Genomic DNA, 14,938 nt, shown 5'->3' on the forward strand with positions numbered 1-14,938 from the left:
GTTCAAACCACAGCAGACATAGGGCCAGGGGAGCCAGCATCAGCAGAACCAGCCCCATAAATGAGCCAAGGGCTACAAGCGCCATGTGAGCCACCCGTCTCCACCTTCTGCCCAGTCAGGCTCGACCCGGAATAAGCAGGGGCCAAACGGTCATTTTCAGGGTGCACCCAAGGGTGACCTACCAGACTATCCTCCAAATCCATCCTTCCTTGTGTTCTCCAACTGCCTTTCCCTTTTCCTCCCTGCCTGGTCAGCTATAACCTTGGACCAATGGGTCCTCAGCACAGTGGAGCAGGATTATATCCTCCGGTTCCTTTCTACACCTCGCTGCCCACTCGCCTTCCTTGTCCCTCTTCAGGGACCCCTTCCTGAGAGTCTTCTCGCACAGGAGGTAAACGGGTTGCTACAGTGGGTGCGGTGGAAGAAGTTCCTCTCGAGTACAGGAACAAGGAGTTCTGTTTCCGGTACTTTTTAATCACAAAGGCCAAGGGTGGTCTATGGCCCATCCTGGACCTGCGAGACCTCAACAAATGCCTAAAGAAGCTAAAGTTCTGCACGGTTTCCCTGGCTACTATTATCCCCTCCCTGGATCTGGGAGACAGGTATGCTGCCACAACTTGAAGGACGCATACTTCCAATAGCGATCTTTCAAGGACACAGACACTTCCTCCAGTTTGCGGTCCTCTCGTTCTGCCTGGCAACAGCACCGAGAGTGTTTACCAAGTGCATGTTGGTGGTAGCAGCTTACCTCAGGCACTGGGGATCCAGATCTACCCGTACCTCAACGAGTGGCTCGTCAAGGGCAGCTCTAGGTCTCAAGTCCAAAGGGATGTTGCGGTGCTTCAAGCTACGTGCTGCTCTCTGGGCCTACTGGTGAATGACAAAAAGTCGACGTTAGTGCCAGTGCAGTGAATAGAGTTCGTTGGAGCGATCCTCGACTCAACCTGCACCAGGGCATTCCTGCCACTAGAAACGCTCCACACGTTGACGAACCTCATTGCGGAAGTCTCCGTGTTCCCTCTGATTACAGCCAGGGTCTGTCTGTGCCTCCTGGGTCACATGGCAGCGTGCACTTATGTAGTCTGCCATGCCAGGCTCCGAATGTGGCCCCTACAACAATGGCTGGTGACGGTCTATTCCCAGTCCCAAAACCCCCTGGAAAAGATCATTACCATTCCCCAGGTGATACTTACCTCACTGTGGTTGTGGACACACTGCAGGACAGTCCTGGCGGGGGTTCCATTCAACAACCCATCTCACTTCATTGACTTTGTGTCAGATGCCTCGGACCTCAGCTGGGGGCACATATCAGTGTCTTCCAGACTCAGGGGATGTGGTCGCTGGACTAATCGCAGTTGCACATAAACGTCAAAGAGCTCCGAGCAGTCTGGCTGGCATGAGGAGTCTTCTTGCCCCATGTCATAAACAGACAGTTAAGGGTTAATTCCTCTTTTACCTGTAAAGGGTTAAGACGTTCACATAGCCTAGCTGACACTTGACCAGAGGAACCAATGGCAGGACAGGATGCTTTCAAAGAGGGAGGAGGGAAATCAGTCTTTTGTCTGTTCAGTAAGTTTGTGCTGGAGTGAAGGATCCAGGAATCAGCCATCTAACATTCCTTAAAAGTAGTAAGTATTTAGAGAAGAAATGTATTAGATTATGTTTATTTTCTTTTGTGGCTTCTTGTGCATAAGAGGAAGAATCAAATTGAGTTTCTTTTGCGTAACTTTAAGTTTTTGCCCAGAGGGACATCCTGTGTGTTTTTAATCTGTTGTCTGTGAGAGTAGTTTGCGTGCTACTCTCCCAGAGGTATTCCTTTCACCCTTTTTCTTTAATTAAAAGTCTTCTTTAAAGAACCTGATTGATTTTTCCTTGTTTTAAGATCCAAGGGTTTTTTGGATCTGGGCTCACCAGGAATTGGTGGGAGGTGAATCAGTCTCAATCCTGCCAGGAAAAGGGGGATAAAGACTGGGGAAATATTTGGGAGGAAGACAGAGTTTCCAAATGACTTTCCCATAAACATTTGTTTAAACTATTTGGTGGTGGCAGCTACTAGATCTAACATGGTAAATAAGCTTAGGGCTTATCGCATGCAAGTCCCCACATGTGTACCCTAAAGTTCAGACAGGGGGTGACACCTTGACACCCCACCTGTTGGGCAAGGTGGTGCGAGTCCTGACGGACAGCACAGCCTCAATGTTCCACATCAACAGGCAAGGGGGAGTGCGCTCGTCGACTCTTTGTCAGGAGGTGCTCAGTCTATGGGACTTCTGCATCAGCCATGAGATCCACCTGGAATCTTGTTACCTTCCCGGTGTCAGGAATACACTGGCAGACCAGCTCAGCAGGGACTTCTCCTCCTGCCATGAGTGGTCACTCCAGCCAGAGGGAGCTGGCATGATCTTCCAAAGGTGGGGAACTCCCCAAGTGGACCTGTTCGCTACCAGACAGAACAAGAAATGCCACCAGGTTTGTTCTTGGCAACGTCTGAGCAAGGCCTCCCTCTCCTATGCCTTCTTCCTGCTGTGGTCAGGAAGCCTGATGTACGCGTTCCCTCCAATTCCACTCATCAGCAGGGCCCTGGCAAAGGTCAAGAGAGACAAGGTGCAGGTCATCATGACTGCCCCGATGTGGCCTCGCCAGCAATGGTTCAGAACACTCATGAGCCTGTCAGCAGCCCCTCCCTGGCCCCTGCCCAGCCGATCGGACCTTCTGTCACAGGACCACAGTTTGGCTTCTGCACCCCAATCTCATATCCCTCCACCTCTCAGCGTGGATGCTGCGGACCTGTTCAGAAGGAGTCCAGCAGGTTCTCCTGGAAAGTAGGAAGCCCTCAACTAGACTGATTTACCTGGCCAAGTGGATGAGGTTCTTCCATTGGGCGTCTGAATGGGGCATCTCTTCCTCGCGTTCCTTCATACTGTCCACTGTCCTGGACTACGTGCTCCATTTGAGGAACCAGGTCCTGGCACACTCTTCCATTAGAATGCATCTCGCAGCCATCTCTGCTTTTCACCCGCCGATCCAAGGACAGACGGTGTTTTCCCATGACATGATAGTCAGATTTCCTGAGGGGGCTTGAGAGACTCTTCCCACAGGTGCAGGCTCCCATCCTTCAGTGGGATCTTAACTTGGTCCTCTCTAGGCTTACTAGCCTGCCCTTTGAGCTGCTGGGTTCCTGCTCCCTTTCCCATCTGTGATGGAAGGTTGAGTTCCTGGTGGTGGTGATGATGTCAGCGAGACAGATCTCTGAGATTAAAGCCTTGACCTCAGAACCTCTGTACACGGTCTTCTACAAAGATAATTTTCAGTTGTGGCCCCACCCAACCTTCCTGCCAAAGGTGGTCTCCACCTTCCGTATGAACCAGGACATCTTCCTCCCGGTGTTCTGTCCAAACCACACAAGACCAGTGAGGAGAGGCATCTTCACGCCCTGGATGTCCGGAAGGTCTTGGCTTTCTACTTAGAACATACCAAGCCTTTCCAAAAATTGACTCAACTCTTCATCGCTACAGGAGATAGGATGAAGGGTCACCTGCTGTCCTTGCAGAGGATTTGCTATTGGATTACCTTGTGAATAAGGACCTGTTACGACCTGGCGGGGGTTCCACTGCCACCAATTGTCAGAGCCCACTCGATGGGAGTGCAGGCATCTTCGATGGCCTTCTTGGCACACATCCCTATCTGGGAAATCTGTAGAGCCTCAACGTGGTCCTCCATTCACACATTCACCACTCATCGTGCCATCCCTCAGCAGGCCAGGGATGACACTGGGTTCAGCAGAGCTGCGTTACAATCCACATGTCAATGAACTTCTACCCACCTCCAAGGGTACTGTTTGGGAGTCACCTAATACGGAATGGACATAAGCAAGCACTCGAAGAAGAAAAGACAGGTATCTTTTCTGTAACTGGTGTTCTTCAAGATGTGGTGCTCATGTCCATTTCATGACCTGCCCTCCTTTCCCCACTGTCAGAGTTTCCAGCAAGAAGGAACTGAGGGTGGGGGGAGCCGGCGGTGCCCCTTGTTCCGTGCCATGTGGGCAACACTCCAGAGGGCACCAGAGACAGTCCCTTACGGATACTGCTGAGGGGAAAACTTCAGGTGCTGGTGCACACACCTAATATGGAATAGACATGAGCAACACCTCTTGAAGAACACCAGTTATGGAAAAGGTAACTGTCTTTTTATATGGCACCTCTTATATTCAAAATACTTTACAAAACATTATCTAACTAATCTGTACAGCACCCTTATTAGGCAGGTAATAAGTATTAGTATCCCCAATTTATAGATGGGAGAAATGAGGCAGAGAGGGTAAGTAACTTGTTCAAGTCCACATAAAAATCAGTGTCAGACCTAGAATTAAAACTCAGGAATTCCTGGGTCACAGTCCTGTGCTTTTAGACCACTAGGTCAGTGGAGATACACAGTATTATCTTAGGAACAAAACATAAGGCAATGATATTTTCAGTTCTTTACGAATGAGTACTGTCCACTGCTGAATCCCAAAAATGAGCTGGGGAAATAGATAACAAAGCAAAAGCTTTAGAATAGGGTTTTTGGCAATGAAGGAACTTAGAGGTCTAGATCGCTCTTCCTGGCCTCTTGCTATCTGTTGTTCTTACCAGTAGAGGTTTTGCAGTGGAGCAGTAGGTGATTCTGATTCTTCTGTGCTGAATCTAACTCTGTCTAGAGCCCCCTGGATTGGCATCTCAACCTCAAGTTACAGATGTTACTAAGGAAGCTGTCACCATCACCTGGAACCCTCCAGCACAGGACGGCGGCTCCCCAGTACAAGGGTACATTGTGGAAAGAAGGAAGAAAGGCAGCAACCTTTGGGTCCCAGTTACCAAAGAACTAGTCCAAGGTGAGATATCACTTCCCTGCACCATGCAAGGGCAAAATGAAAGCTAGAGAGGACATGAGATGAGAAGCTGAAGTTCTGATCACTCAAGCAAAGGGACGATGTTGTCTAGACATAGCACATGGTTTCCGAAGACCAGCTATAGATATTAAAGTCCAAATTTTCAAACATGGTTGCCTGAAATTTGGGACCTAAATCTACGTTTAGGCACCTAAACAGCTATGGCCTGATTTTCAGACGTGCTGAACATTAGAACAAATGGGAGCTTTGGATACACAGCATCTCTGAAAATCAGGACATTTTTATTTATGTGCCCACCTATGGATTTTGGTGTCTAATTTCAAGCAGACACATTTGAAAAGTTTTCCCTGATTAACCATACTACCTTCCTCTGTTTTTGACCAAACTTGATTTAAATAAGTAACTGAGCTTGTTATGGTGATCATTTACGATATATGTAAATTGCAGCCTATATAACACATGGAAACATTTATTTCAACAACATCTGAATAACAAGACTTTTGGTCTTAGTCATCTTTTATTATCATGATTCTTTCTTGGATTCTTCTATCTGATTCAGCATTTTGGATTTTCTTATTAATTAAAAGGCAATCAACTGATTGATTGAAGGACCAAAATTAATTGCGGTAAAGGGTGGAAGCTGTGTTAATTTTAAGACAAAATATTTAGTTCTAGAGGTTTTGACCAAACTGAATGGAGGATCTAGCTGATGAGTCTTTGGTGGTCAGATTCTGATAGTGTTACTCAAATTGATTAGTACAAAGGGACTGCTCATGGAACAAATACTACCTAACATGAGAGTACGTCTACACTATGGGATAATTCCGATTTTACATAAACCGGTTTTATAAAACAGATTGTATAAAGTCGAGTGCACGCGGCCACACTAAGCACATTAATTCGGCAGTGTGCGTCCACGGTCCGAGGCTAACGTCAATTTCCGGAGCGTTGCACTGTGGGTAGCTGTCCCGTAGCTATCCCATAGTTCCCGCAGTCTCCCCCGACCCTTAGAATTCTGGGTTGAGAGCCCAGTGGCTGATGGGGCAAAAATAATTGTCGCAGGTGGTTCTGGGTAAATGTCATCAGTCATTCCTTCCTCCGGGAAAGCAACGGCAGACAATCATTTCACGCCCTTTTTCCCTGGATTGCCCTGGCAGACACCATAGCACGGCAACCATGGAGCCTGTTCAGCTTTTTTTTTTACAGTCACCGTATGTGTACTGGATGCCGCGGACAGAGGCGATACTCTAGCGCTACACAGCAGCATTCATTTGCTTTTGCATGATAGCAGAGATGGTTACCAGTCGTTCTGTACCGTCTGCTGCCAGTGTAATTTGGCAATGAGATGACGGTTATCTGTCCTTCTGTGCTGTCTGCTGCTATCTAGGGTGCCCCTGGCTGAGATTGGCCGGGGGCGCAAAAGCAAAACTGGGAATGACTCCCCGAGTCAATCCCTCCTTTATGGTTTCTAAAAATAGAGTCAGTCCTGCCTAGAATATGGGGCAAGTGTACTAGAGAACCAGTGTATCAGAGAACACAGCCGCTCTGGGTCAGATCCCACAGAAATGATGAGCTACATGCCATTCACAGGAGGTGCCCCTGCAACAACCCCACCCGTTGCTTCCCTTCTCCCCCAACCTTCCTGGGCTACCGTGGCAGTGTCCCCCCCATTTGTGTCATGAAATTATAAAGAATGCAGGAATAACAAACAGTGACTTGTTAGTGAGATAAAATGAGAGGGAGGCAGCCTCCCGGTGCTATGACAGTCCAGGCAGGTCATTAAGCAGTGCAGGGGAGAGGAGCCCAGCATGCCGCTGCTATGATAGTCCAGGCAGTACAGAATCTTTCTTTACACAGGAAAGGGAGGGGGCTGATGGAGAACAGCCCCCAGTTGCTATGATGAGGACGGTTACTAGCCGTTCTGTCCCATCTACTGGGAATGACCAGGAATCATTCCTATTTTTACCCAAGCGCCCCTGAGGCCAGCCAGGGGTATTCAGCAGTTATCAAGCACGGGCTGATGGTGATGACAGATAGCAGTCATATTGTACCGTCTGCCACCGGGGAGGGGAGAAGAGCGGATACTGCTCTTCACTGCTGCAGTATCGCGTCTACCACCAGCATTCAGTAGACATAGGGTGACATTGAAAAAAGTCAAGAAATGATTTCTTTCCCTTTTCTTTCACGTGGTGGGGGGAGGGAGTAAATTGACGAGCTATACCCTGAACCACGCTGGACAATGTGTTTGAACCTACAGGCATTGGGAGCTCAGCCAAGAATGCAAATATATTTCGGAGACTGCTGGGGACTGTGGGATAGCTGGAGTCCTCAGTACCCCCTCCCTCCCTCCATGAGCGTCCATTTGAGTCTCTGGCTTCCCGTTACACTTGTCACGCAGCACTGTGTAGCCTGTAGCTTTTTTTTTTTCAAACGCTTTGGCATTTCGTCTTCTGTAACGGAGCTCTGATAGAACAGATTTGTTTCCCCATACAGCGATCAGATCCAGTATCTCCCGTACGGTCCATGCTGGAGTTCTTTTTGGATTTGGGACTGCATTGCCACCCGTGCTGATCAGAGCTCCACGCTGGGCAAACAGGAAATGAAAATCAAAATTTCGCGGGGCTTTTTCTGTTTACCTGGCCACTGCATCCGAGCTGAGATTGCTGTCCAGAGCGGTCACAGTGGTGCACTGTGGGATACCGCCCGGAGGCCAATACCGTCGATTTGCAGCCACACTAACCCTAATCCGATATGGTAACACTGATTTTAGCGCTACTCCTCTCGTCGAGGAGGAGTACAGAAATCAATTTAAAGAGCCCTTTATATCGATATAAAGGGCCTCATAGTGTGGACGGATACAGTGTTAAATCAGTTTAACGCTGCTAAAATCGGTCTAAACGCGTAGTGTAGATCAGGCCTGAGTGAAGGCATCAGACCCTGGCCCTGAATTGAGTAGAAGGAACTGTACTGGCAAATTATACATTTTTCCTATGTTATACATGTTGAGGCTAAATTGGTTCCTGTGTTATACAATTAAGGCACATTTGTGTGTGCCAAAGGGGTCCCCCTTGGAATCCTTGGGGTTCCATAGTGCAAGTGGGGTGCATGATTGGATACATGGAGACCATCATCATTCATTATGTTCCCCAAAAATGTTTTTGAGCTGAAATGTCTTGTGCTTAGTCTCAGGCCAAAGGTGATTTTTATGTATTTGTTTGTTTTGATACTCGCTTGGGAATTCTTTTATGCGTGAAGGAACTTTCCCTAAAAATTATGAACCATCTACACACTTGTAATATTTCCGTCTTTAGATACCAAGTTCAAAGTGGATGGACTGCTGGAGGATACAGAATATGAGTTCTGTGTTACAGCTGTGAACAGGGCAGGGCCTGGACAACCCAGCGCAGCCTCAAACTCTGTTGTTGCAAAGGACCCCATCAGTATGTTTCTTCTATTACTTATTCCCTAGTTTTCTTAAAGCTGTTTCCCATGACAGGACCCATATTATATGCAGACAACATGCCCAGATCAACATGATAAGCATGGTAGCAACTTAGGTGCTTTCTGTACTGGGGAAGGTTTCATTCTCTTCCTGGTATTTGTACTCTGCCAAAAGTCATAATGCAGTCGTTTCATACCAGTGTGAATCATTTCTGTTTAATGGGGTTCAGCATACCACAAAATTGTGCTCCATGGGGTAATCTCCTCCTCCCCCCCACCTCGCCTTGAACCTTTGGTAAAAGAAAGATAAACTTCTACAGAATTAGTAAAAGATGATTGAGCAAATTTTCCAAAGCTTAGTTTACAAATCTGTTTTTTCACTGGCAAAAATGTCGGCCTAATCCTGCACTCATTGAAGTCACAGCAAAACTCCCAATAACCTCAGTGAGATCAGAAATGGGCTATGTAACCAGTTACAACAGGCCAGCAGGTCCATGTACCATCTCGGGGTAACATCCATTCCATACAACCATGTAACCAAACCCATTTTTAAACCAAGTGGTTGCCCAGTACCCAGTGTATAAACAGTTTAAACTGCATAGGGAAGGGGGGAGCGTCTGTAATTGTTGCAGGAAGGGATGTCAGTAGCTGTAAGTAGTTTAGAAAAACACTGGGAAAATAAAAGTCAGCAGAACTAAAGGGGAGATCATTCTTCCACCTACGTAGAGCACTAGGTTAAATAGCTCCCCAAATCAGAAAACCTTTTGGTTCCTTCATATCAGAGGGCCACACTACAAAATGTCACAGCCAAAGATATAGCTCCCTTCTTATTTAAAGATTCATATTATCTCAGACAAAAAGCTAGAGGAGGCTTCTGGAACATTTCCATCCAATCCTTGTAGCTCACTGTGAACATTTATTACAGGGGGGTTCTTAAACTGTGAGCCAGGACCTCAAGGTGTGTTGGGAGCCCATTTTAATGGGGCTGCCAGGGCTGGTGTTAGACTTACTGGGGCCCGGGACCAAACCCTGAGCCCCACTGCCCAGGGACAAAGCCCAACATCTTCAGCTCTGGGTGGCGGGGCTCAGGTTATGGGCCGGGGCTGAAGCCCTTCGGCTTTGGCTTTGACACCCACCTTCCTACCAGGAGCGATGGGGCTCAGGCTTTGGCTTTGGCCCTCCCTGCCAGGGCGGCGGGGCTCATGCACTGCTCGTTACTGAAGTGACACATCATGTGCTGTCATGTGCCCCTAAAACTCAGTCTTATAGGGAACAGGGTATAGGAATGTGCTCATAAACCTCAGGAGCAGCACCTTGTGACAGTGCTCAGCACTTGCTGAAAATCAGGGTCCTTTAAGGCATCTCAAGTTGGGCACCCCAAAAAAGGATTTGGCTGAAATCACAAATCACTTTTGAAAATGTAGGCCTGAAATATGGGGTTGGTGCAGAGATAAGGGTGAGAATCCCTGGTTTTCGTACACTTATGTTCATCACCAGTGTCGTGTTGCTGTTTCAGAGCCTCCGGGAATAGTGAAGGGGATCCATGTGGTTGACTCTTCCAACTCCAGCATTTCCTTGGCGTGGGAGCAGCCAGATCAAGGAGACTTGCCCTCAGGATACATACTCGAGATGCGCGCAGAGAACACCAAGGAATGGACAAAATGCTCTAAAATCCCAATCTCTGGCACCAGCTACACTGTGGGAGGCTTACAGGAGAGGCAGAAATATTTCTTCCGAATCCGAGCGGTGAATGAAGCTGGTGTGGGAGAACCAGCAGAGCTAGATGAAGGAGTCCTAGCTATGCCGCCTCCAGGTAATCTCCAGGATATCCTGTCTGGCTGCAGGTCACTTCTGTCACTCATTCATTTATGAGTGAGTGTGTTTATTTTAATAGCCATGATTTACAAAGCTTCACAGAGTGACTATTAATTAAGCTCATACTCTTTGCAGGTAATAAAGCTTTTGTTAATGGTTGGATGAACATTAGCGTGTAATCCAGTTGTCCTTCCTGACAGTCTGCCAATTTGACTGGTTTGTAATGTCCACAAAAGCTCATGCCAAATACATTTTCACTAGGGTCTTTGCCCATCAGCAAAGAGGATCAATTAGGGATCTGATTTTGCTTAGAGAAAACCAGCTCAAATATATAGAGTAAAATCCAGCATGTCTAGCCTTTTCAGACTCATAATAAAGGTGAATTAAATTAAATTGAATGAATTTCTCCTAGAAAAGGCTATTAACAAATGCTCTTTCTGTTCTGTGCAGTGGTTTACTCCCAATATAAAGGGACACCCTCAGTGCTACAGGTCTCATAGCCTCAAGTAAATTTCACTTAGAGTTTGCAGATAAGATGTTGGCAAGTGACATTGGGCCACAGAAACTCTTTGTAGAGTCCTGGAGCTGGACTGATAGCTATTCTGGCACACTTCCTGCTAGGGCTGAGCTATAAGAATCCTTCACAGCAGTTCCCGAAATCTCCAGCTACAGCTCAACTGGCTGCAGCTTCTTCTGTCATCAGTAGTCTCCCATGTCAGCTATGTGATTGCAAGGCAATTCTCAGGGAATTCTCCCTGCTGCCAGTGATGATGTTAGATGGGTAGATAATAATGTCTCCTGATGGGAGAGATGGGTAGATAGCTTACCTGCTACTGATCAGTACACTATCATAGTATTGGTAGTGCCCATCTGCAATAGAGACTGGTACTCAGACATAGATTACTGTTTTTCCAACTGGATAGTGAAGTGTGACAACCTGGGTTCAAATGAACAATCAGGTGGCACTGTGATAAACAGACAACATGGAGGTAATTGCATTGTCAAGGGGAGACATTGCCCATCATGTCTTGAGAATAAAAACTGAGGTAGCTGACCTGTCATTAGTATCCCTTCGGAGCCCTATTAGAAGAGGTGGCAGTTCAGACTTTTATTGGTTAGCACTCATGAGTAGTGAATTTGTTTTTACTTTGCTAGTTAGGAAATTCAGACAGCTTGTCTCTGGGATGTTCCCAGGGGGCAGAGCTGCCTGAAGAGGTAGAAAGACTAGCAAGGTAAGATATGGAACTCATGAGTCATGCTGCTACATTGCAGTGATTTCCATTAGGAATAAAGACATCTGGCACTGACCAGGGGAATGTCAGAAGACAACATCCAGCAGAACAGCACAAAATTAGAATATCTATTAAAAGCAGCTTTTCCTTTAGGTCTTCACTTCAGAATTGCAGTAATAATCTTGATACTACTTATTGCCCCTCCTAAAAGAGAAACACCACTCTAACCTCAGATTTACTGTATGACCCAAACAAAACAAACTGTGGTAGGAAATAGGAACATGCAGTACTGTCATGAAGCGCACATGTAGTTTGATGGGAAACAACAGATCTGCTATCAGCGTAGCGGGAGTAAGCGGCAGACAGTTATTTTTAAGTCAGTTAAAGTGGTGATCTCAAGCAGCATAACTTTTTTGGCCCACAATCAGTTTTCTCAGTTTTAAATGGTAATACTTCCTCCCCCTTACAACTTGGTTTAAAAGAATATAATTGACTCTTCTGACTGAGATCTTGAGTGCCAAGGGATAAATATTCCTCACCTAGTTGCATGTCCCTGTAACCTGAGAGGGCAGGAGGTGGTGGTGTTACATGCACATGGTGATGGACCCCTTACATTACAGGACAAACAGTGCTGTAGTAATTCAAGGCTCGATTTTGCAATCCTCACACTGATGAACACCTATTCACACAACTTGTTCCATTACCTTCAGTCGGAGCACCTGTGTCAGTGTTGCAATAACAACCAAGCTTTGGCTTCTGTTCAATTGAATTACTGCCTTGGTGGTTTGAAGAAAAGGGCAGCTCTCATTAAAGTGTATTACTTACTTACTCTTATTTCTCAATTTCTTTGATAGCAGAGGTGCAGCCTTACTTTAAAAATTGCATGGTAAAGGTGTGGCTACTAAATAGGAGTGGCTACTAATTGGCAGCAGGTTCAAAATGAAAATATACTTCAGGGGGTTGGCAACCTTTCAGAAGTGCTGTGCTGAGTCTTCATTTATTCACTCTGATTTAAAGTTTCACGTGCCAGTAATACATTTGAACGTTTTTAGAAGGTCCCTAGCTATGTCTATAATATATAACTAAACTATTGTTCTATGTAAAGTAAATAAGGTTTTTAAAATGTTTAAGAAGCTTCATTTAAAATTAAATTAAAATGCAGAGGCCTGAGAGCCACTGAAAATCAGCTTGTGTGCTGCCTTCGGCACACGTGCCATAGGTTGCCTACCCCTGATATACATTATCTGTTTCCTTTCCTGTACATACGTATGTATGTATGGTTCCCTCTAGCACTAATGAGCCCATCACTGCAGTATCTGTACATAATTAAGAGTAGCTTCATTTCCACCTGTAAAAGGACCAGATCCTCAATCCCACTCCCATTTTATGATGCAATTACTAACTTAATTTCTTAGCTACCTTCTGCAGAAGCTAATTTCAATGACTGCTTTTCTTTCTCCCATCATGCTGTTTTCACTGTACAAAGCTTAAAACAGGCCGACAGAGGGGAAATGGCTTCGCTCAGATATGAGGCCTAAGATTTTAATTATTCTCTCTCTCTCTCTCTCTCTGTGTTGTGGTGGTGGTGTTTTGTGTTTTAGCCTCTCCTAAGTTTGATCTAAGTGCCAAGCTGAAGAGTCATATGGTGGTTCGCGCTGGGACAGCCCTCTGCATTCATGCTGCTTTTACTGTGAGCTTCCTTTTGCTCTGCTCTACCTCAGGGAAAGTCTGCACTGAAAGTTTTGTTTGGCGTCAAAGTTTTATTACCATTTTCCTCCTTTCATAGAAGTGGGGCCTGGTCCCACAAGTTGATTGGAACATCCACTAAAATTCCCCAAGGCCTCCTCACATTTCCACTGTAGGTGCAGTGAAGGAAGTAGGGAATAAATACCCAGTATATCTCCACACTGCAGGTGGGCAGGGAAGCAAATGGTCAAATCCTTAGCTCAACCACATCTGTGTACTCTCCAGCACGGCTGAACCAGTGTGGGAGTAGGTGAAGCAATCTGCTGCTGGTCAAGACTAATGGCTGATTACTCACTCCCATGAGAATGAGGGAACACAGAAGGCATTATGACTCTCTGAGGCACAGTTCCTTCCCCTGGGCTTCTAAAGTGGTACACATACATGCCTCAGGGCTAGATGTAAAAGGATCATCTGGCCCTTTAAGGGACAAATGCTTCTGCTGGCCTTCCTCACAAGAACAATCACACTGACTTAAGTGGGACAATTTGCCCGAGTAAGGCAAGTAGGATTTGGCCTGATGGCCAGGCATCACTTTGGATCTGTGAAGCTGACTGGTTTTAGGGCTAGGTTTTATAAGCCTTCCTCACACTGGTGAAGTTGGAGGGGCTGTTCCCAGGAGTAAGCACCTACAAGCATGAGCAAGGGTTGCACAATCTAGCCTTCAATAGTGTGGCTTTGGGTAGGGAGTTAATAGCCCACCCAGAATAAGCACTAACAATTACTAGAAGAGACCTAGCATTAAAATGTGTGTGACTTCTGTTTCATTAATTACGGTAATGCAATGTTACCTGATTGAGACGCCACACTCACCAGAGCTTTATGAATCCTGTAAGCTGTTCTGCTCAAATCCATGCCAGAGAGCGAAGCTTTACAAGCAGCATAAAGAAGTGTTGTTAATAAGAGTGCACATGATCATCACATGGGGCCAGGAAGGGGTTTTTTTTCAACTCAGTAATTGCACAGGATATGACTTGTGGCTGTTACACAATCAAGCCTTTCCCAGTTGTTCCAATGGCTACGGCACTCTGATGGTCTCAAGATATTTTATAGTATTGTATTAAAGCTCTCAAGAGTGTTCCCTGTTAGGAGCTGAGAGGCACGGCGTGCTTTGTAGTGGGGACTTAATGTGGGCCACGTATTTATTAAAGGAAACATTACGGTTTGTGGCGTCTAAGGCCAAGCACCTACAAAGCTTTGAGCACCCTCGAACTCTACTGAGGGTTGTTAAGTCAGTGGGAGCTCAGGGTGCTTGTACCTCACAGGATGTGCTCAGCACCTCACAGATTTGGCCCTAAAGCCAGAGTAACTTCACTGGTGACAATCAGCGGGTATAGTAGATTGGAACAGAACAGGGAGCTCTCCCTGCACTGGCCAAGGAGGAGGGAAGGCTGCTCAGCCAAACTATCAGGGGGGTAGCTGTGTTAGTCTGGATCTGTAAAAGCAGCAAAGAATCCTGTGGCACCTTATAGACTAACAGACATTTTGGAGCATGAGCTTTCGTGGGTGAATACCCACTTCGTCAGATGCATGTAGTGGAAATTTCCAGGGGCAGGTATATATATGCAGCCAAGCTAGAGATAATGAGGTAGTTCAATCAGGGAGGATGAGGCCCTGTTCTAGCAGTGAGGTGTGAAAAAGGTGTGCTAGAACAGGGCCTCATCCTCCCTGATTGAACTACCTCATTATCTCTAGCTCAGCCAAACTAGGAGCCCAGAAGAGAGGGTAGAATTATACACCATCACTTCTCCTCCTAATTTAACTCCTGATTACAATTCAGTTGTTCTTGATTTACACTAGACTAACTGACAGCAGGATC

The 14,938-nt window shown here is 46.3% G+C and overlaps 1 protein-coding gene across 1 annotated transcript in view; it reads left to right on the forward strand.

Moving 5' to 3' along the window:
- The window catches only part of IGSF22 (immunoglobulin superfamily member 22), a 53,792-nt gene that overhangs the window by 27,563 nt on the left and 11,291 nt on the right, over window positions 1–14,938 (forward strand). The window contains exons 16-19 of the mRNA XM_050952299.1: window positions 4,697–4,870; window positions 8,200–8,328; window positions 9,846–10,142; window positions 12,978–13,066. Of these exons, the coding sequence (XP_050808256.1) occupies window positions 4,697–4,870; window positions 8,200–8,328; window positions 9,846–10,142; window positions 12,978–13,066 (689 nt within the window). The remainder of the gene's footprint in view (window positions 1–4,696; window positions 4,871–8,199; window positions 8,329–9,845; window positions 10,143–12,977; window positions 13,067–14,938) is intronic.

The sequence above is a fragment of the Gopherus flavomarginatus genome, chromosome 5, assembly GCF_025201925.1.
Source record: "Gopherus flavomarginatus isolate rGopFla2 chromosome 5, rGopFla2.mat.asm, whole genome shotgun sequence".
In the NCBI taxonomy this organism is placed as follows: domain Eukaryota; kingdom Metazoa; phylum Chordata; order Testudines; family Testudinidae; genus Gopherus; species Gopherus flavomarginatus.